At 37.7% G+C, this 26,195-nt stretch overlaps 1 protein-coding gene across 15 annotated transcripts in view; it reads right to left on the bottom strand.

The window, feature by feature from the left end:
* The window catches only part of TCAIM (T cell activation inhibitor, mitochondrial), a 70,270-nt gene that overhangs the window by 13,869 nt on the left and 30,206 nt on the right, over window positions 1-26,195 (bottom strand). For 13 of the 15 annotated variants that reach the window (XM_026496625.4, XM_026496635.4, XM_044383215.3 and 10 more), the window contains 6 exons: window positions 17,123-17,375; window positions 7,865-7,987; window positions 5,477-5,574; window positions 4,961-5,052; window positions 1,540-1,772; window positions 821-952 (listed from right to left, as the gene is read on the bottom strand). In XM_026496625.4, the coding sequence (XP_026352410.1) occupies window positions 821-952; window positions 1,540-1,772; window positions 4,961-5,052; window positions 5,477-5,574; window positions 7,865-7,987; window positions 17,123-17,375 (931 nt within the window). The remainder of the gene's footprint in view (window positions 1-820; window positions 953-1,539; window positions 1,773-4,960; window positions 5,053-5,476; window positions 5,575-7,864; window positions 7,988-17,122; window positions 17,376-26,195) is intronic. The other 2 variants (XM_026496627.4, XM_048216085.2) reach the window with 1 other exon arrangement.

The following is a 26,195-nucleotide window of genomic DNA, read 5'->3' as shown; positions in this document are numbered from 1 at the left end:
TGGCCCTCCGGGAGCACTAGCCTTGGTGCTTCTCACTCAGCCCCTCTCTGGCCCAGCCACCACTGACCTGTGCAGAACCCGCACCTCCCACTAGAAACGCAGTCCAGGAAGGCAGGGACCTGGCCCCATCGTTCTCTCAGTGGCACCTGTCACAGCCTCGGGCACACAACAGTCATGTCAAAAGACCACTAAATGAATAAACGAGTGAATACATTCCCAGTATCCAAACCTCCTTTGCCAACATCCTTAGAAAAACCTCTTGAATGTAATATCCTCCTTTCTTCATAGGAGACACATAAAACATTATTGAGCAGTATCCAGTACCCACGAATCAGGAAACTCTTGGGTATGAGTACTTCAAAGATACAAACAACATAGAGACAGGACTGCTTACGAACTGCAACAATTTTTTACTTTAAAACTTCTTCTCATTTACTTAAAATCAGTAGTTCTCAAAGTTTTAAACCATCAAGACTCCTGTTATTCAAGCAGTAACTGAATTTTTCCTTGTTGCTACCTTTTTCCATCTAGAGAATTTCTTTCTGATATTCTTATCTTTTGTTCTGCTCCTGAACTGACTTTTATACTAACAAGTCTTGCTTCTCAAATGGAGGCACATGGCGGTAATGTCACTGAGGCTGTTACAATCAGAAATACCACATGCAATTCCTGGCAGACCGGGGGCCATGGAATATGTACAAACCAGTCCATTTCTTAAGTTTCATGCAGTTTTTATGTCCCATCTTTATGAATTCTGAATACCTGGATTTTGACAGACAGACTGACTGGTAGGACATTACAAAGGGCTCATGGCACTTACTCTTCTTTTCTTTTCATGTTGTCTCTCGCCTGCTGGGCTTTGGTGAGGATAAACCAGTGGAGGTTTGCTGGGTCACAGAGGCTTGGGATGTTAAAGTGCCCGAGTTCGTGCAAGCTTGGGGCATATCTGTCACTGTACCAAAACACATGTGAAAGGAAAAATCACTCATCCCTCATTCCGCACTCCACCCCCAAAGAAAATATTTCAGTAGTCTGATGAGTGATGAAGGAATTCATCAAGAAAATCCACTTTAAAAAGTATAGCAAAATTATGCTTTAAGTTTTGCTGTTCCCCAAAGAGACACACTTCCAGGAGAACCACATACTTCCTCACCCCGTGGCCACCTTCATCTGTAAGATGGAGGCTGTAGCCCACCTCACGGGGAGGTGTGAGCTGAGGCGTGCATTTAGCACCAAGCACAGGCTGTGAAAACAGTATGTGCACAAAAAATGTGGGTGATTGATTCAACATTAGTTTAATCCTAGAAAGTTTTCCATAGGTTTGACTTTGCCCTGTAAGTGGCAGTGTATTTCAACAGTGTTCTAGACAGTCAATCCTTCAATCCCTTCGAGTTGGCTTTTCTAATGTGTAAAAGAGTGTTGGTAACAAGTGATATTCTTTTCTTTAGTTCCTAAGAAAAACACAAAACAATTTAATCCACTTACACACACAACACATCAAGTGAAAGAATAAAAGTCATTCTCATCTTAGATATTTACCTGTTAAGGATCATCTGCAAACCACGCAGACTTCGAGGGTGAAAGGGTACTCTGTTTTTCAACAGTCTATTATGGAACACATCAAGAAGAGAGTAATATTCTTCAAGCGTCAATACTGGTTGCAATTCCTCGATATAAACCACTTGTATGCCTCCGAGAAGGTAGCTTATTTGGTCTTCTAAAAGCATCAGCCTCCTCTGAAGGTCAAAATAACTTGGTAATCTTTCAAAAAGCTACAGTATTTAAAAAAAAATGAAAGAAATATTTAGGTTGATGTTACTGTACTAGCTCAATTTTAGGATTCCAATAAATGGGATTGAGAAATTTTAACAAGAGAATTGTTTTCCTAGAAGGAAAGTTCTAGCAAGTGAAAGAGAAAGACAATGTAATGCTGGAAATATTAATATTCAAAACAAACCACTATAAATCTTAGGGATTTTTAGATAGGACTAAAGAGATTGTAGAAAAAAATAGGTTCCAAATGAAAATAAATCCTAAGTACTAACATTAAAATCTCAAATTAGTTTGGAATGATTACATGGTCTAATAAAGAAGGGTTTGAGAAATCAATTACATGGATTTCAGCACCAAGTCTACTTCTTCAGAATTTACTTTAATTTGACAAAACTCAATTCCATGCAATAAACATCACTGAGCACCTACCATGTAATTAAGCACAAAATTGGGCCCCTGTAGTGTACAGATTAGAAGAGTTGGGCCCTGCTTTTCAGTCGGGGTGCAAGTAAACAAAACAAGAATCAGGATTCTTTGTGTAAGTGCCACGTCCACATGAGTGGATATAGAGAAGACGCTCCAGTAAAGGTTTCTAAGGAAGTCTAATGTGACCAGTCTGAAAAGACAGACAGGATTTTGCAAGAGTTAGATACACATGGAGGTGTGTCAGGGGAAGAGAGATGGAAGCCTGAAAAGGGGCAGCACACTCCAAGCCCTGGAGTCGGTACGGCTGTACTGGGAAGGCCCTGGTGTGCTGTGCTGAGGACTCAGACTGTACGTAGAGAGCTGGGGACGTACACGTACAGAGGAATGGGAAGGCATCAAAACCTCTGCTCTAATAAAAGCAATAGCAGTATACAAATTCTACAAGCTACTTGTAATAGGCTTCTAACAATCTGAAAATCATTCCCCTACCCACTTTCTCCATTTTTCTCTTAATGATTTGTCTATGTATAAATGGTAACCACCTTTAAAAAACTTATTATTTTCAGATAATTGTAGATTCATATATCTTTCACCCTTTCCCCAATGGTAACATCTTGCAAAACTACAGTATAACATCACAACTGGGAAACTGACATTGATACTACCCACTGACCTGATTCAGACTTCATCAGTTCTACTTACATTCAGTTGTGTGTATGTGTATATGTATTTAACTGTATGCAGTTTTATCCCGTGTGTAGATTCACATCCCATGACCACATGACACAGGACAGTTCCACCACAGGGATCCTGTGCGCCCAGTGATCCCCCACAGACCGCGGGGAGAGAACTCCCAACTCCCCCACCCCTGGCAACCACTAATCTGTTCTTTCCACCATTTTGTTATTTTAAGAATGTTACATAAGTGGAATCACACAGTATGTAATCTTTTGATACTGACTTTTTAACTCACCACAACGCCCTTGAGATCCACCCAGGCTATTGCTGGTGTGTGTAGTTATCCCTCGTCCTGTTGGGTCATGTTCTGCAGTACGGGTGTGCCACAGTTTACCCATTCACACCCTGAAGGACACTAGAGTTGTTCTAGTTGTTGGCTATTGTGCACATTCGTACACAGGTTTTTGTGTGATCTTTTCCAGAGTCCCTGTACCATTCTACATAGACCCCAGTGATGGATGAGTGACCCGGTGTTTGTGCACTCTTGCCAGAATTTGGTGATGTCACTACTTTTCATTTTAGCCATTCAAAAATATTTGTCATCTGTAGGTCTTCTGTGACGTAGCTGTTCATGTCTTTTTTCTTTTTGGATTGTTTTGACTATTGAGTTTTGAGAGCTCCTTTTTTTTTTTTTTTTTTTTTAAGATTTTATTTATTTATTTGACAGAGAGAGAAGCAGCGAGAGAGGGAACACAAGCAGGGGGAGTGGGAGAGGAAGAAGCAGGCTCCCAGTGGAGCAGCCTGATGTGGGTTCGATCCCAGGACCCCAGGATCATGACCTGAGCCGAAGGCAGATGCTTAACGACTGAGCCACCCAGGTGCCCCTGAGAGTTCTTTATACACGGGGTACACAGACTTTGTCAGATATGGTTTGCAAATGTCTTCTATGGAATATCTGATTTCAATAGACACTTCACAAAAGAAAGTACGTGGACAGCAAATAAGCCCATAAAAAGATCCTCTCCATCATCTGTCATTATGGAAATGCAAATTAAATCCACGAGATAGCACACACACCTATTAGAATGGCTAAAATTAAAAAGACCACCATCGCATTAGCAGTTTTTCAAAAGGTAAAATACCCTAACATATGATCCAACTATTACACTTTTAGGAGAAAAGGAAATACATGTGCCTGTGGACATAATGTTTCTAACAGCTTTATTTCCCATCACCAAAACCGACATAACTCAATACCCACCAATAGGTAAATGGGTAAACAAACTAGTATATTTATATGATGGAATACTACATGGAAATAAAAAGGAATAAATTCTGTATACATGCAACAGCATGGATGAATCTGAAAATAATTATGTCAAATGAAAGAAAACAGAACCCCCCCCCCAAAGAAGTATATGCTTTGTGATTCCACTTATGTGAAACAGTAATATAAACTGATTTATAGTGACAGAGAGCAGGCCACTGGTTGCTTGGGTGGAATGCAGGTGGATGGAGGAGAGAGTTCACAAAGGGACATGAGCATGCTTTTGTGGGTGATTATACATCCCGTCTGGATTGTGTTAATGGCTTCATGGGTATTTACACATGCTAAATCTCATCGAATTATACACACTATATGCAGTTTATTATACGTCAATTATAACAGTAAATCTGTTAAAACCAAAACAACAGATTGCAGGCCTTTTTAGGCTATGCTTCAGAAAAGACTATAAAATTTCCATATAACACCCAGTGCACCATGCAATACGTGCCCTCCTTGGGTGTTACACGCAAGTAAGGAATCATGGAGCCTTACATCAGAAACCAGGGATGTACTGTATGGTGACTGACATAATACAATAAAAAATATTTAAAAAAAAGACTATAAAATTTCCAAATAAAAACTGACTTAAAAATCAGGCCTCTAAGTGTTTTAACTACATGATAATAAACATCTATTTTGAAAATAGCTGAAACTATGATTTGAGTTTTTTTAGTTCACTGACATAATAGCATAGTTTGAAACAAAAGTAGGTCTATGACAAATCAGAGATTTTTTTGCTTTGAAACTTCTCCTTACTTTTGTCCAGTGATGATGGACGTCCATTGTCCCCAGCATCACATGGCCCACTGCACTCACCCCGGACCGGTCCGTAAATATTACTGTACATCCTGATGATAAAACACAAACCCTTTGGTCACTGTCCAGAGATGCTTCATGTTTTTAGCATTGTGCAAATAATTACTTAAATTTAGTATACAAATTCAGGATTAAATTCAGTAGAAGCTTAAAGGCTAATTTTTCATTTTATTTTATGTTATGTTATGTTATGTTATGTTATTTTTAAAGATTTATTTATTTGACAGAGAGAGCACAACCAGGGAGAGTGGCAGGCAGAGGAAGAGGGAGAAGCAGGCTCCCCGCAGAGCAGGGGGAGCCTGATGTGGGACTCGATCCCAGGACCCTGGGATCATGACCTGAGCCAGAGGCGGTCGCTTAGCCAACTGAGCCACACAGGTGCCCAAGGCTAATTAAAAAAAAGGTTTTGTGTATAGCCCTTGAGTGATATTTTAAAAGAAAATGGAAATTGTTTACCTTTCGCATTTTTAAGTGTTTCCAAGTTCTGCTGTGCTAAGCGGCCTAAACTCTGAAGCTGGCTACAGCGATGGGCGACGCCCCAGCTCCTCTGCCACCTAGAACGACAGAGCACACAGAAGCGTTAACAGCAGGCGTCCCTGAGGGACGAGGCCTGCACTCCCCCCCCTCCCCCCCCCCCCCCCCCCCCCCCCCCCCGGCGGCTTGATTCCTGTGAAAGCCAGTGAGTTTCTTTCTCAAGTAGGCATATGTTTTCCAACTAGCTCATTTTTTTTAAGCAACCAAATAGAAAATGAATGGTTTGCCAGAGGGTAAAAATATTACTACTATGTTCAGATATCCAAACATTTAAAACAAGCAAATACACAATGCTGTTTCTATTTTAAAATAAGGGAATGAAATAGGGAACACTTAAAAAAACCTTTTTCATCTCCACATCATCCAATGATGACGATTTTGTTTTAGATTTAAGTTCTAATTAGGAACTCCAGTTCTAGATCGGATTATTTTTATCTTATTATAGAGAAAGTGATTTGTTATGACATGTAGTCTACTTATGTTATAAATGAACACTGAATCTTTGTGACAAAATGGAACCTGATATCCGCACGGTGTCACAGAGGTACTGGTGTCCAAATGTAAAGAGTACTTCTCTTTAGAAGCATCAATCCCCCTTTGAATTCCAATTCTGTGATTTATTGGCTCTGTGACCTTGAACAAGTTGCTTCTAGCCTTCCTAATGTTTCCATTTCATACATACAAAGTGGGATCACGTCCTCCAGCACAGGTAGCATAAATCAAAGGGGACAACATTTGTGAAGGAGTAAGGCACTCAAAACAAGCTCTCAAAAAACTTAGGTTCCTTCTTTGTCCTATCACCAATTCTGATGAATGTCATTTCTGATAAAGTGGATTTTCAAAACTTTTCCTTTAACCCACGGTTGAAACACATATAATTTCAAAGAATTAACACTGTGATAAAGCTACTAAATACAGTTCCTATTAATAAATGGTCTTTCACACAGGCGGCTTAGAGTTAGAAACAATGTCATTGGTCAAAATATTTCCATCTTTTGGAGGCTTGGCTGATTTTCCAATAGTGGAAAGCCATCATACCCATGGTCCTCAGATGTTTTGGTCTCAGAAAGCTTTTGCACTCTTAAAAGTGGAGAACCCAAATTGTTTCTGTCTATGTGTTTTATATTTATTGATATTTACCATGGCAAAAATCAAAGCTGAGAGATTTCTACACCATATTGTAATATAATGTTTGTTTCTTTTTATGTTTAAGAAATCCTTAAAAAAATCCTTTTGTTTTTCTAATTCCAGTCTCTTTGATAGTTCATTTAGAATTGACACTAGAAAAAGGTACTTTTATGTTCATACATTTATTTTACAGAGTTTTAAAAAGGATCTTGTTATTTGAGTATTAGCTAGAGAAGTCCATGCTACTAGACTGTGGAATTGGAAGAACCCCTGTAATCAAAGCAGGGCCTCAAAATACTGAAGTGATGATAAAAGAGCAGCCATCAGCACAAATCCAAACATCCCACATACCCCAAGTCTACACGCTTCCCTTGAAATCTGAATTATCTTATAAAACTATGTTTGAAAAAAACCCCAAAACCACTATGATTTGAATATACAAGAACAAAACATATAAGTATTATCAGAACTCCATACGCACAAGAAAAAGGTGCTATTATGATACCCAAATAGTCATTTAGTTCAAAAGAAGAAAAAAAATCCTGATACTGAAGACTGAAAACAAAAAAAGAGGTTACAATAAACAGTAACAGAAATGTTCAAGCACAAGACTGGGCAACAGTTTCTCAGTTTTTGTAACAGGGGGTTCCTCCCGCCCCTGGAATCATACCAGGCCCCCCTTTTCCCTTCCTTACTGCTTTAACAGCTGTTAAATCTGTTTTTATAATTAATGCTGTTATCTTTATGTAACTGTGATTTCCAGGTTAAGGAAAACTTTAAAAAGTCATGCTATAAAATACAGACACAAGAATACAACACCCATTTTCTGTCTCCCTTCCTCATTTTAAACTTGAATACTGATCTCACAGGATGGAGGAATAATTACTTTTTATATAATATGTGCATATGGAAAAGGATATTTTTCTTATAAACATTACCTTAAAAAATTAAACTCTTATGCTAAAAATGTCAGTATCTAAACCTTACTTCACTATTTTAAACAAGAAATTGATGTTTTCTTACACAAATGAACATTTAGCTACTTTCAGAAAAAGATAACTGAAGGCTGTTTATAGTTATCAGAATAATTAAAGTTAAAGATGCAAATATTTAACTGCTGGAAAGCTTGACCAGTCGATAATACATGCTTATTTTAGTCTCTAATTAGGTTCTGTCTGTTACCTGATGTCTGAGAGCTGCAGCTGATGGGACAGATCATCTTTTAAACGATCTAGTTCTTTTCTAAGTGGCAAACTGTTCTTCAGTTTTTTAACTGCACTTTTCCCATTGTTATCTAACCAGGATCTAGAGAGAAAAAAACAGAGATATACACTTTCAGTACTGACTGTGCAAACCTTTCTAGTACTAAAAGACATAGGCACCACAGTAAAGCAGCCCCGGTGTTAAACTGAGTTTCCAACCAGACCTTTACCAAATTATAAGCAAAACAGGAGGTGGGGAGTTGAGTATAGCCTGAAGTAGCAGAGCTGGCTTCAGCTGGGCACGCAGTCGGGTAGCAGTGCACACCAGGGGAGTACACAGACTGACCCGGAAGGACAGGTGTTTTGGGAGACTCTGTGGTAACACAGACAGGGCTGGTAAGGTCTGGCCACTGGAGGGACTTGGTAGAGATATGGGGGAGTAAGCACTGAGAGCTCAGGGCACTAGTGACCAAGATTAAACTAAAGGAAGAAGTTGGAATCTACCCAGCTAGAACCCACAAAGTAATCTTTGCAAGTTCCTTCATTAGACATATTCACTGCCCTTTAAATGTCACCAGCATCATTAGATGTGTCTTTTGAGTCTGACTTTTTCACCTGATTAGTTATCCTGTAACATTATTTATGCACGTGCTCTGGTAGAAGTGGTAGTTCTACACTCCACGTGTACCTGACGGCTGTGTGTGAGTGAAAATCTAGTACGGCCCACGGAAAATTGTAATACGCATAAGGGAGAGGTTTTGAAGTATCTTGAATTTTAAACTTTTATCCCATCTCTAGAAATCAAGCAACAGGTTTAGCATAATTAAAATTTAATTTTTTATATATACAAAGGAAGTCATCATAACTAGAATATGACTTATTCTGGCAGAATAGACTTTTAAAAAAAATTATCAAGTTGATAATCTTGAAACCAAAAAATCTTTATGGTAAAAATCTTGTATGGTAAATAAAAATAAATCAAAGATTTATTTGAAATGCTTGGTACTGTGTTGTGTTGAGATATAAGAAGATAAAATTGCTGTGCAAAGGGAGACACATCTACTAAGGAATATAGAGATAGGAAATTAGGATATATTCTGGGGCGCCTGTGTGGCTCAGTTGGTTAAGTGTCTGCCTTCGGCTCAGGTCATGATCCCAGAGTCCTGAGATCGAGTCCCGCTTCGGGCTCCCTAAAAAGATTTTATTTATTTATTTGGCAGAGAGAGAGAGAGAGCGAGAGAGAGCGAGCATAAGCAGGGGGAGTGGCAGGCAGAGGGAGAAGCAGACTCCCTGCCAAGCAAGGAGCCTGATATGGGACTTGATCTCCAGACCCTGGGATCACGACCTGAGCCAAAGGCAGAAGCTTAACCAACTGAGCCACTCAAGTGCACTAAAATCTTTTTTTTTTTTTTTTAAGAATAGTATATATGAGCGTCTATGAGAACCTGAGAGATACATCAGATGTTTCCAGGCAGATTAGTGAGAGGAAGGGCATGCCAATCATGCTAGTGCAGAGGAACCGTAAGGTGAAAATATGCCTAGACCATATCATGCCTAGAGGGAGGGAAGTATGAGATGAGAGTGGGAAGGCAGGGTCGGGGCAGGTGGCAAGTCAGACTATGAAGGGTTTTGCATATCAGGAGAAGGATCTGGGACCTTATCCTCTAAGTAAAAGTATTCAACATCTTTAATTCACTAACTTTGTATAGTAATTAATAATTCTTCCTACTCCCTTTTTAAGGGTATTGGTAAAAATGTTGCCATCTCTGCATAATGGGATAAATAAGAAAATAAATAAAAATATCTTACTTTACATCACTATTATTAGCTATTGCATTATAATTTTTCTACATTTTCCTCATTTATTAATATATGTTATTCAATTTACTTTAAACCATATAAGAGAAAGCATGATTTGCAGACAAATAAATTATCAAACAGCATATCATGTTTGGTTTGGAGAAAAAATGTCTTAAAATGTAGACCAAAATATAATCTTATGATTATACACTCATGACTTGATTTTTGGAATGCTTACATTTAGTGTATAAAAATCAACTGGTCTAATTTAACAATTGTTGTGTTTTGTTTCTCCACAGCGAGATAAAAATGAAGCTTCTAAACACAGCATTTACTACATCTACATAGATAAAGATATCTAATAACACAAGAAATAACAGGTGTTGGCGAGGATGAAGAGAAAGGGGAACACTTCTGTACCATTGGTGGGAATGCACCTGGTGCAGCCACTCTGGAAAATAGTGTGGAGGTTCCGCAAAAAGTTAAAAATAGAACTACCCTATGATCCAGCAATTGCACTAGTGGGTATTTACCTAAAGAATACAAAAATACTGATTCAAAGGGATACACGCGCTCTGATGTTTATAGCAGAATTATCAACGATAGTGAAATTATGGGAAGAGCCCAAATGCCCATAAACTGATGAATGGATAAAGAAGATGTGGTATATACATTATATACACAACAGAATATTATTCAGCCACAAAAGAAGAATGAAATCTTGCCATTTGCAACAGTATGGATGGAGCTAGAGAGTATTATGCTAAGTGAAATAAGTCAGTCAAAGAAAGACAAATACCACACGATATTATTCATATGTGGAATTTAAGAAACAAACAATGACTGTAGGGGGAAAAAGAGAGATGAAAACCAAGAAACAGACTCCTAACTATGATGGTTACCAGAGAGGAGGTGGGCGAGGGGATGGGTAAACAGGTGATGGGGATTAAGGAGGGCACACTTGTGATGAGCACTGGGTGTTGCAAGAAGTGCTGAATCACTAAATTCTACACCTGAAACTAAAATTACACTATATGTTAACCGGAATTTAAATTAAAAATATATAAATAAATAAAAATAAAAGCTTTACTTAAATGTAATACATATACCACACAAGTCATCTATTGTTAGTATGTTCTCAGTGTTGTGCAATCACCAGCACAATCAATTTCAGGACACTTGCATCACCATTCATCCTAGGAAATCCCATACCCTTTAGCAGTTACTTCAGAACTCCCCTCCAGCTCTTAGCAACCACTAATCTACTTCCTGTCTCACAAATTTGCCAATTCTGTACATTTCACATAGATGGACTGAGGCAAGATATGGTCCATTGTGACTGTTTCTTTCTTTTAGCATAATGTTCTCAAAGTTCATCCATGCTGTAGCATGTATGAGTACTTCATTTGTTCTATGGCCAAATACTATTCCATCATATGAATATACCACATTTTGTTTATCCATTCATTAGTTGATGGAAAATTTTTGGCTATTATGAATAATGCTGCTATGAGCAAATTTTTATGTAGACATGTTTTTTCCCACATCCTTCCCAATACTTGCTATTTTCTTTTTGATTATAACCATATTAAGGTACGAAGTGGTTATTTCATAGTGGTTACTTTGTTTGCTAGATCTTGCCTTGGTTTAAAAAATGATTTCATTATACTTACAATGATAAATATAGTACATGTATTTTTTAAGATCATTTTTAAAAAGATTTTATTTATTTATTTGAGAGAGAGAGCGAGCAGGAGTGGGGGGAGGAGGAGAGGGAGAAGAAGGCTCCCTGCTGAGCAGGGAGCCCAATGTGGTACTTGATCCCAGGACCCCAGGATCATGACCTCAGCTGAAGGCAGACATTTCACTGACTGAGCCACCCAGGCGCCTCTAGTACATGTATTGTTATAAGATGCAGGCAGAGAGAGAGAGAAAAAAAAAAGCTGATATTGAAATGAAGCCAAAGCAAAGTGGTATATAAAAATGAATACATGAATATCATGTACAGGGTCTAAAGTTAGATGCAAATTGAAGACATTTTGTTTAGTTCCTAGAGTTATGATTCTTTTGAGGTAAAAATACTTCAGTAACTCTGGGGCGCCTGAGTTGCTCAGTTGGTTAAACATCTGCTTCAAAGTCAAACTGTCTCTCTTCGCAGATGACATGATACTCTATATGGAAAACCCAAAAGACTCCACCCCCAAACTACTAGAACTTATAGAGCAATTCAGTAATGTGGTGGGATACAAAATCAATGCTCAGAAATCAGTTGCATTTCTAAACACGAATAACGAGAACGAAGAAAGAGAAATAAGGGAATCCATTCCGTTTACAATAGCACCAAAAATCATACTTTATCTCGGAATTAACTTAACCAGAGACGGAAAGGATCTATATTGTAGAAACTACAAATCACTCTTGAAAGACATTGAAGAAGACACAAAAAGATGGAAAAATATTCCATGCTCATGGATCGGAAAAATTAACATAGTTAAAATGTCCATGCTACCCAGAGCAATCTACACTTTCAATGCTATCCCGATCAAAATACCGATGACATTTTTCAAAGAACTGTAACAAACAGCCCTTAAATTTGTGTGGAACCAGAAAAGTCCCCGAATCACCAAGGAATTGTTGAAAAGGAAAAACAAAGCTGGGGGCATCACAATGCCAGATTTCGAGCTGTACTACAAAGCTGTGATCACAAAGACAGCATGGTACTGGCACAAAAACAGACACATAGACCAATGGAACAGAATAGAGACCCCAGAAATGGACCCTCGGCTCTTTGGGCAACTAATCTTTGATAAAGCAGGAAAAAACATCCGGTGGGAAAAAGACAGTCTCTTCAATAAATGGTGCTGGGAAAATTGGACAGCTACATGCAAAAGAATGAAACTTGACCACTCTCTCACACCAGACACAAAGATAAACTCCAAATGGATGAAAGACCTCGATGTGAGACAGGAATCCATCAAAATTCTAGAGGAGAACATAGGCAGCAACCTCTACGACATCGGCCAAAGCAACCTTTTTCATGACACATCCCCAAAGGCAAGAGAAACAAAAGATAAAATGAATTTATGGGACTTCATCAAGATAAAAAGCTTCTGCACAGCCAAGGAAACAGTCAAAAAAAACTAAGAGGCAGCCCACAGAATGGGAGAAGATATTTGCAAATGACACTACAGATAAAAGACTGGTATCCAAGATCTACAAAGAACTTCTCAAACTCAATACGCGAGAAACAAATAAACAAATTATAAAATGGCAGAAGATAAGAACAGACACTTTTCCAATGAAGACATAGAAATGGCTAACAGACACATGAAAAAATGTTCAAAATCATTAGCCATCAAGGAAATTCAAATCAAAACCACACTGAGATACCACCTTATGCCAGTTAGAATGGCAAAAATAGACAAGGCAAGAAACAATTGTTCGAGAGGATGTGGAGAAAGGGGATCCCTCCTACACTGTTGGTGGGAATGCAAGTTGGTACAGCCACTCTGGAAAACAGTGTGGAGGTCCCTTAAAAAGTTAAAAATTGAGCTACCCTATGATCCAGCCATTGCACTACTGGGTATTTACCCCAAAGATACAGACGTAGTAAAGAGAAGGGCCATATGCACCCAATGTTCATAGCAGCATTGTCCACAATAGCTAAATCATGGAAGGAACCGAGATGTCCTTCAACCGATGACTGGATTAAGAAGATGTGGTCCATATATACAAGGGAATATTACTCAGCTATCAGAAAGAACGAGTTCTCAACATTTGCTGCAACATGCACGGCACTGGAGGAGATAATGCTAAGTGAAATAAGTCAAGCAGAAAAAGACAATTATCATATGATTTCTCTCATCTATGCAACTTAAGAACTAGGAAGATCGGTAGGGAAGAAAGGGATAAAGAAAGGGGGGTTAATCAGAAGGGGGAATGAAGCATGAGAGACTATGGACTCTGAGAAACAAACTGAGGGCTTCAGAGGGGAGGGGGGTGGGGGAATGGGATAGGCTGGTGATGGGTAGTAAGGAAGGCACGTATTGCATGGTGCACTGGGTGTTATATGCAACTAATGAATCACTGGCCTTTACATAAAAAACCAGGGATGTACTGTATGGTGACTAACATAATATAATAAAAAAATATTATTATAAAAATAAATAAATAAACATCTGCCTTCAGCTCAGGTCATGATCCAGGGTCCTGGGATTGAGCCAAGGAGTTGTTTTTCATGGGTTTAAGAGGATGAAAAGGAGAGCCATGAACCCAAATCGCAATATAGTTAAAATGGCATAAATTTCAAACTCCTGGGCCTCAAACTGCATGGAACAAAGTATGGCATTTACACCAATAGCTTTTCAAACTTCTTGGATTGCAACACATACATAGTAAGAAAACTTTTTTCATAGTAAGAAATTTTGAACGGTGACTCAGTATATACACATGCAAATAAAGGTATGTTTCTAGATAATTAAAGTATTTTGAGAAACACTACTTACAGAAAACATATATTTAAAAAATTAAAAAAAAAAAAAGAAGAAGAAAGCAAAAGCAAAACAACTTTGCTGGTCCCAAATCACTAAGTTGTGTTATACTTGCTATATGAAAAACACTAATGACTTAGCTTATAGAAAGGGGAAAAATAAATAAATGCATGATATGAGTTAAATCATGACTAAAATTTTCAAATGTTCTACAGAAATAGTTCCAATGTTATAGTTATCCAATGTGGCATTTTGTGGACACTAAGATTGATTTAGGACTTCAACACTGAAAGTGAAATATAACTCAAAGTTCGAATGTAAAAAACAGAAGTCTGACATTTACTGGATCTCAGTGCTTGACAGAAGAGCATTTCAATGGTCTTGCTATAGTTCAATGGCATATTTTTTCATTGGGAAAGGTATTACATATAGGATTATTTGTTTAGACAGACATGGATCCTATTGGCTCCTTCCAAACACAAATTATGTAAATAAAATCCATTTTGTTATAATATTATTTGATAATCAGAGAATATACCCAAAATACGGACATATTAAAATTTACAACATGTCCATGGAGGGGCATTTCCTAATTTTTTTTGAGACTGGCAAACTTCTATTACAGTATAGGAAAAAACTCCTGAGGCATTAAAAATTTCATTTTATCTATTTTATATGGTTATACACTAAACTGATTTTGAGGTAAGATAAAGCACAATTTGCTAAAAAATTCGGAATTACATAGCATGTAAAATGTGGATTGAAATGTAATTACCACTTAAAAAAAAAAGGAAAGGAATTACCAAACGTACTATGAAAACACATTGGAGCTGTTATAACCTGGTAATTCTTCTATTTAAAAAAAAAAATCCTGGCTGACTTATTTTCACAATTTCTGTGTTTTATTTCACAAGAGACGACTTCAGTCTACACTTAATAACATTGCTATTATATCATCTTTCTAAACAATTACATCTTGAAATATTAGAAGTAGCTTAACATGTTTTCAAGAATAAATTTTGATCAGGTGAATACAATTTATAAATCAAGGAAAGATCAGTTTGATGTAAGTTTGAAGAATTATCATTTTTATGCTCTTAGTGACCATTATAATTCAGCACATGATCCTTCTGATTCCTCTTCTGCAACCTAAATATATAAGATGAAATTAAACAATACAGGAATCAAAAATAAAAACTTGAACTGCATATGGCCAAAATGACCGTGGTGGCTAACAATTTTTGGCTGTATTACAGGTACCCTAAATCTTATGAGGCAGCATCACTCGATTCATGAGTTGAAAGCTCTCCAATGGTTCAACAATTTTATAATTATTTTTAAAATAATTACAAATTTAAAAAATTAATAATTGAAACAAGAAATTGACACAGATATCATTCTGGCTTTTATGATAAAAGCTCCTGGAATCCTTACTGCGAAAAACTCACGTAAGACAAACTGTTGAATAAGCCCTCAGTAGAGTGCTTTCAAAGTGAGCAACATCTGTGTTCGGGAGAAGGTCGAGACTGGCTCGAAGGGGCGTGGAGCTGCTCATGCTACAGCAATCTACTCAACTTCCATCATAGCCTCTGCATGTAATTACCTTCTATCATCTCTTCTGTTTTTCTAACCATTTTTTTAATCATCAATTTCTATCTTACCATGACTATTCTTTTTTTTTTTTTTTTTACCTCTATATCTTCATTACTTCTGGTCTGTCATTATATTATCATTTCCAAAGTCACATTTTCATTTTGGTTTTGTTTACAAAGAGAATTTGAACAATTAAAATCCACATATTTAGGGAGGTGATTTACCCACTAGTTACACACACAGATCAGAGATAGACCACCCCACAGACATGTACACACATGCCTTCAAACAGGTATGTCTCCCTTTCTGTACTAGATTGCTACTTTCTTGTCTCTGCAGCTTTATTGGGCATCTAGCTAGATAACAAGGGCAGGGATTCCTGAGTTAGTACAGGTAATCCACAAAGCGAATGCTCTGCCAGTAGATAATCAAGGGTACTTTACCACGTGTAGTAGTGGGAACCCTGTGGTGAGCCACGGACTCTTTAGGTACAACCATAGGAGCAGAGGATGGCTGGTCTTTACCGGGTCCAAAAAGGACTTACTCGAAAAAACAATGGTGACTTTACAAACAGGACAAATAAAAGAGAAATATTTCATACATGGTTTTTTATAATTAAAAATTATTCTTTCTCAATACATTCCAGATGATATATTTTTTTAAATTTAGATATAATGGACATATTAGTTTCATGTATACAATATAATGATTTGTTATGGGTATATGTTACAAAATGATCACCATAGTAAGTTTAGTTAACAGCCATCACCATACATAATTATGAATTTTTTTTCTTGTGATGAAAACTGAGAAGATCTTTTATCTCAGCAATTTCCAAATATACCATATGGTATTATTAACCACAGACCCCAGGCTGTACATTACTACATCGCTAGGACTAATTTATTTTATAGCTGAGAGCTTACTTTATAACCCCCCAGATGATATTTTCAAATGTTGTCTTCATGCATTTTTATCAGGTATGGATTATTACACTAAAGGATATTACTGCTGCGCTACCTGGAGAAACTGGAAATGCTTAACACATGAAGAAGGCTTTTTTTTTTTTTTTTTAAATAGTCTTAGGTATATCCTTTCTCCATTTACCAGGGGTAACTTGAGCAGAATTTTTAAAACTTAAAACAAAACAATCTCTTGCATGTGTCTGGTATCAAAAGACTACAAATCAAATACAGTTGGAAAAGTATTCTGGCAACTTTAAGAAACCTGAAACATCTTTTTCATAATGGTTACTGGATTAACTATATTGATAGAATTACTTTTCCTGGAAGATTAGACTTTCATTTTAAATATCAACTACAAATAAGCTTAGTTAAATAAGAACTTTTACATACGTTAGGGTAGTTTCCATTCTTGAGACTTGTTCGGGGTCTTCGTGAGGGTCCTTGAATCCAGTGAAGTGGTAGTAAGATTTGTCCCACTTGATGGGCCTGTCAGGCATCCTCTTGGCCTCCTTGAGAGGCTGGGGACGCACATTAGTGTTCGAGCTTTGGATATGTTCAACAGATAAACTGCAGGAGTTGAGAATATATAACACTGTGCTTAGCAGATCTCTGGTGTGCAAAGTAAATTTGACTGCTCGAAATCCTAGAGAATATAATTCCCCCAAACAATACAGATGATTATTCGCTTTATTTAAAAACACTTTTTTTATGCAACATAAATAAAATTAAAATCTTTTAAAAACACTTGATTACTGATTAAAATCTACCTACTGGCAAATAATCTATAAACAGAAAACTACTTCCCTTCTCCAAAACTATACCACAGTATCTTTACCTTCACGAATTCCGCCATCAGTTCCCTGTCTAGCTTGGCACTAGAGACCAAACCCATTCTAGCCCAAGGAGGGGATTCAGAATATTTTCAACGCTGCCCATAATTTGGTCTCTATAGTCTAAGAGATGGAAAAGCTCTCTATGAGCAAGTGTCCATGAAAGATGGTTTCTGGCACTAAGACAAAGAGGGGGAGGGGGACGGGGAGGTTATACCGTGACAGTGGTTCACATGGGAGCAGCAACAGTCTAGTCTCAGGGGTGACACAAACTCATCTCAAATGTTCTCTGTAATTACAGGACACTGTCTTCACACTTGTCTACCCAACTACCTAATAACTCAATATTTTTGGAAGGGATGTGAAATTCCCTAATTGTTTAAAAGTTAATGCTTCACAATCTGATTTTGATTTTGGGTAGTCGGTGGGCTAATGTTAGTAATCTAACTTGTTATATCCTCAACAGGAAATCTACTGTTTTCTCCTTTTTTTCTCTCTTCATTACTGGGTGTTAGGCATGGTTCTAGCAGCATTTATGTATCAACACCCCACCAACCATGTGATTATTATCTCTCTGCAAATGTGAAGAAATCTGGCTCAAGGAGGTTCAAAAGAATGCAGAGCAAGGGCTTAAATCTGAGCTGACTCCAAGACCAGTATTTTCTCCAATACAGCATGCTGCTTCTTTCTTCATTAAAAAAAAAAAAAAGTATTTTTAATTGGTTTTGAAAATTATAACATTATTATTTAAGTACATCCTCACTGTGAAATTAGAGATACATATAGTAAAAATAAAAGTCTCCTGTTAACAGGCATACAACCTCACATCTTTACTAGACATAACCACTATTTTTTTTTTTAAAGATTTTATTTATTTATTCGACAGAGATAGAGACAGCCAGCGAGAGAGGGAACACAAGCAGGGGGAGTGGGAGAGGAAGAAGCAGGCTCATAGGGGAGGAGCCTGATGTGGGGCTTGATCCCAGAACACCGGGATCACGCCCTGAGCCGAAGGGAGACGCTTAATGACTGCGCCACCCAGGCGCCCCTAGACGTAACCACTATTAACAGTTAGGTACTATGCTTTTAGACCTGCACAATCTCGTATGGTAGCTACTAGCCCTATGTGGCAATTTAGAATTAGATTAATTAAAATTAAACAAAATTAAAATTCAGTTTCTGGTCATGCTAACAACATTTCAAGTGCTCAACAGTCACATGGGGTTTGTGGCTGCTGTATTTGTGCAAATGCAGAACATTTATATCACAGAAAGTTCTGTTGGACAGGATTGCTCTAGACCTTTTCTATGTGCTTATGTGTGTACATTACATAGGATATACACCTCTATTTATTTACACAAACACACACCTACAGTTTGAATTGTTTCCTTTTAATACATAAATAGTATCATTCTAGACATATTACTTTGAACTTGCTTTTGTTATTTAAACTTGGTGATTCTTCCATGTCTGTACATATGGATTAAGCCGCTCCTTACAGCAGTTATACATCCAGTCCATATAATGAAGGTAATGAAGCATAATTTATTTGACATTTCTGAAATTGATGGACATAAAAGTTTTTAATTTTTCACTTTTCATATAAGGCTGAAATGTATTTTCTTGTTGCCACTGATGACAATATCACAATTTAAATTATTCTCAAGAGACAGATACTCTGCTTGCCACACAGAGTTAAGAAATCTAGAACATGAAAACTCTCAGTTTTTTTTTTAGTTGAATTCCTTAAATCATTAGATGATAAAGTGAGAAATACTGGCAGGAGAGCTGTTCTAGTCAGTGAAAGAAGAAAGGAAAGTCCTAATTCCTGTGTTTGAAGTTAGGAAGAGCTCAGTCAAGAATAAACCTGTTTCCATCTTATCAATCCCATTAATTATTTAATCCAGTGTAAGGGTTAAGGAATGCACATATGCTTTATCGGAAAACAGTACCTAATTAGTTTAGTTTGGATTTGACTACTGAAGCTAAACACTTTAATGTTTGTTGGCTATTTGTATATATTGTTTCCTGAACTGTTTGGCCATTGTCTTTGCCCATTTTTGTAATGGAGCTACTTTGTGTTTTCCTTTTGGTTTCTAAGAGCTTTTCATACATTAACATTATATTTTTGTCATATGAGCTGTATGTTATCTCCCATTTTGAATTTATTTTTTTCTATAATCCATTTTTGTTTAATGAAAGGCTCAAAGTTCACCATTCACGAAAGCAGAGGATTTCTGTCTTTACTCAGCCACAGCTGCCTACAGCCACTTGTATTATCATTAACTCATAGAAAGCTCCCAGTGAATCTTCTACTTGTTTTAAGGAAGTTTATTTCCTCGTAGGCCACCAAAAATGTAGAGCAAAAGAAATGATTTAAGCCTTTAATTTTAGTAATGAAAATCAGCAGTAAACAGTAGTAAATCTTATTACCATCTTAATTATCAATGATCTTAATTTTATAATCAGATAAAGAGGTTAAAGACATAAAAATGTTTTAAATCTTTGAGTGTCAATCTCAGTCATAAAGACAAAGGCAAAAATGATTACTAACAATATATATTTTTTAAAGATTTTATTTATTTATTTGACAGAGAGAGAGACAGGCAGCTAGAGAGGGAACACAAGCAGGGGGAGTGGGAGAGGAAGAAGCAGGCTTCCAGCGGAGGAGCCTGATGTGGGGCTCGATCCCAGAACGCCGGGATCACGCCCTGAGCCAAAGGCAGACGCTTAACGACTGAGCCACCCAGGCGCCCCTAACGATATTTTTAAAGAAGGATAATGAAGTGTATAAATCACATTAGACTAGGATTAAGGAGACATTAGTTCTAGTACCAGCTCTGTCCCTAACTTGCTGTGTGAAACTTCCTAAGTTTCTGTTTCCCTCTGTTAGCTCCTTCCCTAACAAACAGACCTGGTTTATTCTTTAACTCCAGGTGTAGTCAAACTCAAGACAACCCCAGTAAATGGTGGTCATGAAAGTGGCAATTGTAGCTACTAGAAATGATCCTGACTCTCCCAAATACAGACAAATAAAAATAGAACGGTGATAACATTCTTGTTTTAAAAACTAAAAAGGATGTAATTTGCCTTCATACATTCCATCTGTCATGGAGAAATCATCAGATCTAAGTAGACCACTATGCCTCAGTATATGATGTTTTTCAATTTGTAGCCTAATCTTGACTGTGTATCTATTAAAGAGTATTTATAAATATTTGGTCTTACACAGCACATTTATGATTATTTACAATTTCAAATAGAATTGTGTCATTTAGAGTGATAAACCTAATTACTTGCTATTATTACTACTATCACTTAAGCATTCTTCAGTAGAGAGGTTCCTTCACAACAGGGCTATGAGTTGACTTTTTGTCTTTGGATAACGAAGAATAGTGTCTATTTTTTAAAAAAAAATTTCATTGTGTTACATTAGTCACCATACAGTACATCCTTAGTTTTTGATGTAGTGTTCAATGATTCATTCTTTGCATATAACACCCAATGCTCCATGCAATATGTGCCCTCCTTAATACCCATCACCGGGCTATCCCAATTCCCCACCACCCTCCCCTCTGAAGCCTTTAGTTTGTTGCCCAGAGGCCACCGTCTCTCATGGTTCATTCCCCCTTCTGTTTACCCTCATTCTTCCCTTCCTTCTCTTACCCATCTCCCTGCTATTTCTTGTGTTCCATAAATGAGTGAAACCATATGATAATTGTCTTTCTCTGCTTGACTTATTTCGTGTAGCATAATCTCCTCCAGGCCCATCCATGTTGCTGCAAATGTTGGGTAGTCATTCTTTCTGATGGCTGAGTAATATTCCATTGTATATATGGACCACATCTTCTTTATCCAGTCATCTGTTGAAGGGCATCTTGGCTCCTTCCACAATTTAGCTATTGTGGACAATGCTGCTATGAACACTGAGGTGCATATGGCCCTTCTCTTCACTATATCTGTATCTTTGGGGTAAATACGCAGTAGTGGAATTGCTGGGTCATATGGTAGCTCTATTTTTACCTTTTTAAGGGACCTCCACACTGTTTTCCAAAGTGGCTGTACCAACTTGCATTCCCACCAACAGTGTAAGAGGGTTCCCCTTAGTCCACATCCTCTCCAACATTTGTTGTTTCTTGCCTTGTCCATTTTTGACATCCTAACTGGCGTAAGGTGGTTATCTCAATGTGGTTTTGATTTGAATTTCCTTGATGGCTAATGATTTTGAACATTTTTTCATGTGTCTGTTAGCCATTTGTATGTCTTCATTGGAAAAGTGTCTGTTCATATCTTCTGCCCATTTGTTGTTTTGATTATTTGTTTCTCGTGTATTGAGTTTGAGAAGTTCTTTATAGATCTTGGATACCAGTCCTTTATCTGTAGTGTCATTTGCAAATATCTTCTCCCATTCCATGGGCTGCCTCTTTGTTTTGAGGACTGATTCCTTTGCTGTGCAGGAACTCTTTATCTTGATGAAGTCGCAAAAGTTCATTTTTTCTTTTGTTTCTCTTGCCTTTGGAGATGTGTCATGAAAGAAGTTGCTGTGGCCGATGTCGAAGAGATTACAGCCTACGTTCTCCTCTATGATTTTGATGGATTCCTATCTCACATTGAGGTCTTTCATCCATTTGGAGTTTATCTTTGTGTCTGGTGTGAGAGGGTGGTCAACTTTCATTCTTTTGTATATAGCTGTCCAATTTCCACAGCACCATTTTTTGAAGAGAGTGTCTTTTTTCCACTGATGTTTTTTTCCTGCTTTGTCAAAGATTAGTTGCCCTTAGAGCCAAGGGTCCATATCTGGGCTCTCTATTCTGTTCCATTGGTCTATGTGTCTGTTCTTGTGCCAGTACCATGCTGTCTTGGTGATCCCAGCTTTGTAGTATAGCTTGAAATCAGGCAACGCGATGCCCACAGCTTTGTTTTCCTTTTTCAACATTTCCTTGGCGATTTGGGGTCTTTTCTGGTGCCACACAAATTTTAGGATTGTTTTTTCCAGCTCTTTGAAAAATGTCATTGGTATTTTTTTTTAAAGATTTTATTTATTTATTCGACAGAGATAGAGACAGCCAGCGAGAGAAGGAACACAAGCAGGGGGAGTGGGAGAGGAAGAAGCAGGCTCATAGCAGAAGAGCCTGATGTGGGGCTCGATCCCATAATGCCAGGATCACGCCCTGAGCCGAAGGCAGACGCTTAACCGCTGTGCCACCCAGGCGCCCCTGTCATTGGTATTTTGATTGGGGTGCCGTTGAAAGTGTAGATTGCTCTGGGTAGCATAGACATTTTAACTATGTTTATTCTTCCGATCCATGAGCATGGAATGTTTTTCCATCTTTTTGTGTCTTCTTCAAAGTCTTTCATTAGTGTTCTGTAGTTTCTAGAGTATAGATCCTTTACCTCTCTGGTTAAGTTTATTCCGAGATTATCTTACGGTTTTTGGTGCTTTTGTAAATGGAATCGATTCTCTAGTTTCTCTTTCTTCAGTCTCACTGTTAGTGTATAGAAATGCAACTGATTTCTGTGTATCGATTTTGTATCCTGCCACATTACTGAATTGTTCTATGAGTTCTAGTAATTTGGGGGTGGAGTCTTTAGGTTTTCCATATAGAGTATCATGTCATCTGCGAAGAGAGACAGTTTGACTTCTTCTTTGGCAATTTGAATACCTTTTATTCTTTTTTGTTGTCTGATTGCTGTTGCAAGGACTCCTAGTACTATGTTGAACAATAATGGTGAGAGTGGGCATCCTTGTCATGTTCCTGATCTTAAGGGAAAGGCTTTCAGCTTTTCCCCATTGAGAATGATATTTGCTGTAGGCTTTTCATAGATGGTTTTTAAGAAATTGAGGAATGTACCCTCTATCTCTACACTCTGAAGAGTTTTAATCAGGAAAGGATGCTGTGTTTTGTCAAATGCTTTTTCTGCATCAATTGAAAGGATCATATGGTTCTTGTCTCTTCTAAGTATGATCTATTACACTGATCAATTTGCGAATGTTGAACTGCCCTTGCGTCCCAGGGATGAATTCCACTTGGTCGTGATGGATAATCCTTTTAATATACTGTTGGATCCCATTAGGTAGTATATTGTTGAGAATTTTGGCATCCATATTCATCAGGGAGATCGGTCTGTAATTCTCTTTTTTGATGGGGTCTTTGCCTGGTTTGGGGATCAAGGTAATACTGGCCTCAAAGAATGAGTTTGGTAGCTTTCCTTCTGTTTCTATTTTTTGAAACAGCTTCAGGAGAATAGGTATTATTTCTTCTTTGAATGTTTGGTAAAATTCCCTGGGGAGTCCATCAGGCCCTGGACTCTTGTTTTTGGGAAGGTTTTTGATTACTGCTTCAATCTCTTCATAATTAATCAGTTTGTTTAAATAATCAATTTCTTCCTGTTTCAGTCTTGGTAGTTTATAGGTTTCCAGGAAGGCATCCATTTCTTCCAGGTTGTTTAATTTACTGGCATATAGTTGTTGATAATAGTTTCTAATGATTGTCTCTAATTCCTTGGTGCTGGTTGTGATCTCTCCCCTTTCATTCATAATTCTATTAATTTGGGTCCTTTCTCTATTCTTTTGAATAAGTCTGGTCAGTGACTTATCGATCTTATTTATTCTTTCAAAGAATCCACTACTAGTTTTCTTGATGTGCTCTACTGTGCTCCTGGTTTCTAATTCATTGATCTCTGCTCTAATCTTGATCAACTGCTTTCTCGTGTGTGGGTTAGGCCTATTCTTCTGTTCCAGCTCCAGCTTCTTAAGGTGAGAATATAAAGACTGCATTTTAGATTTTTCTAATCCCTTGTGTGAGGCTTGGATGGCTATGTATTTTCCCCTTAGGACTGCCTTTGCAGTGTCCCATAGGTTTTGGACTGATGTGTTTTCATTCTCATTGGTCTCCATAAATTGTTTAAACTGATTTTTAATTCCCTGGTTTACCCAATCATTCCTGAGTAGGAGGGTTCTTAGTTTCCAAGTGTTTGAGTTTCTTCCAAATTTTTCCTTGTGATTGAGTTCCAGTTTCAAAGCATTGTGGTCTGAGAATATGCAGGGAATAATCTCAGTCTTTTGGTATCGGTTGAGACCTGTTTTGTGACCCAGTATATGGTCTATTCTGGAGGAAGTTCCATATGCATTTGAAAAGAAGGAGTATTCTGTTGTTCTGGGGTGTAGTGTTCTGTATATATCTGTTAGGTCCATCTTGCCCAGTATGTCATTCAAAGCTCTTGTTTCTTTGTTGATTTTCTGCTTAGGTGATCTGTCTATTGCTGAGAGTGGAGTGTTGAGGTCCCCTACTATTAACGTATTATTATCTATATGTCTTTTTATTCTGGTTAAGAGGTGGCTTGTGTATCTAGCTGCTCTCCTGTTGGGGGTGTAGATATTTATAATTGTTAGATCCTCTTGTTGGATACATCCTTTAAGAATAATATAGTGTCCTTCTGTATCTCTAACTGCAGTCTGTAGTTTAAAATCTAATCTGTCTGATATGAGAATTGTTACCCAGCATTCTTTTGAGGTCTGTTGGCAAGAAAAATGGTTTTCCATCCCTTCACTTTCAGTCTGGATGTATCTTTAGGTTCAGAATGAGTCTCTTGTAGACAGCAAATGGATGGATCATTTCTTTTTATCCAATCTGCAACCCTGTGGCATTATGGGAGCATTTAGGCCATTCACATTGAGAGTGATTATTGAGAGATATGATTTTAATGATATCATGCTGCCTGTGAAGTCTTTGTTTCTATAGATTGTAAATTTCTGTTCTGTATCACTCTTGGGGTCTTTTTACTTCTATTGAACCCCCCTTGATATTTCTTGTAGGGCTGGCTTGGTGGCCACATATTCTTTCAGTTTCTGCTGGTCTTGGAAGGTCCTTGTCTCTCCATCAATTCTGAATGACAGCCTTGCTGGATACAGTATCCTTGGCTTCATATTCTTCTCACCTAGTGCTCTGAATATGCCTTGTCAGATTGTCCTGGCTTACCAGATCTCTGTAGATGGGTCTGGTGTTATTCTGATGTTCCTCCCTCTATAGGTGAGGATTCTCTTCCCCCGGCTGCTTTCAAGATTGTATCCTTGGATCTAAGATTTGCGAATTGCACTATTATGTGACGTGGTGTAGGTCTGTTGTCATTGACCTTGGGAGGGGTCCTCTCTGCCTCTTGGACACGAATGCTTGTTTCCTTCACCAGATTAGGGAACTTCTCAGCTACAATTTGTTCAAATATCTCTTCTAGACCTCTTTCTCCACCCCGTTGGGGACACCGATGATTCTCACATTGGAACATTGCATTGAGTCAGTAATCTCCCGTATTCTACATTCTTGAGTTTTTTAAGCCAAGTTCCCACATTTTCCTTCTTTTCTATCATCTCATCTTCCAACTCACTAATTTATTCTTCTGCCTTGTTTACCCTGGCCATCAGAGCATCCAGTGTGAACTGTATTTGATTCAGAGCATTCTTAATTTCTGCCAGATTCACTCTCGTTTCTGCCCTTAGAGATTTTATATACTTGTTAATATTTTCATTAATTTTTTTTTCAAGCCTATACATCATCTTGATCGTTGTGACTCTGAACTCCATTTCTGACAATTTGGTTATATCCATATCCATTAGTTGTGTGGCAGAGGCCACAGTC

This window comes from Ursus arctos, unplaced genomic scaffold, assembly GCF_023065955.2.
Source record: "Ursus arctos isolate Adak ecotype North America unplaced genomic scaffold, UrsArc2.0 scaffold_20, whole genome shotgun sequence".
Classification (NCBI taxonomy): domain Eukaryota; kingdom Metazoa; phylum Chordata; class Mammalia; order Carnivora; family Ursidae; genus Ursus; species Ursus arctos.
Note: the sequence above shows the minus strand (reverse complement) of the source record. Positions and strands in the feature narration are given on the sequence as shown.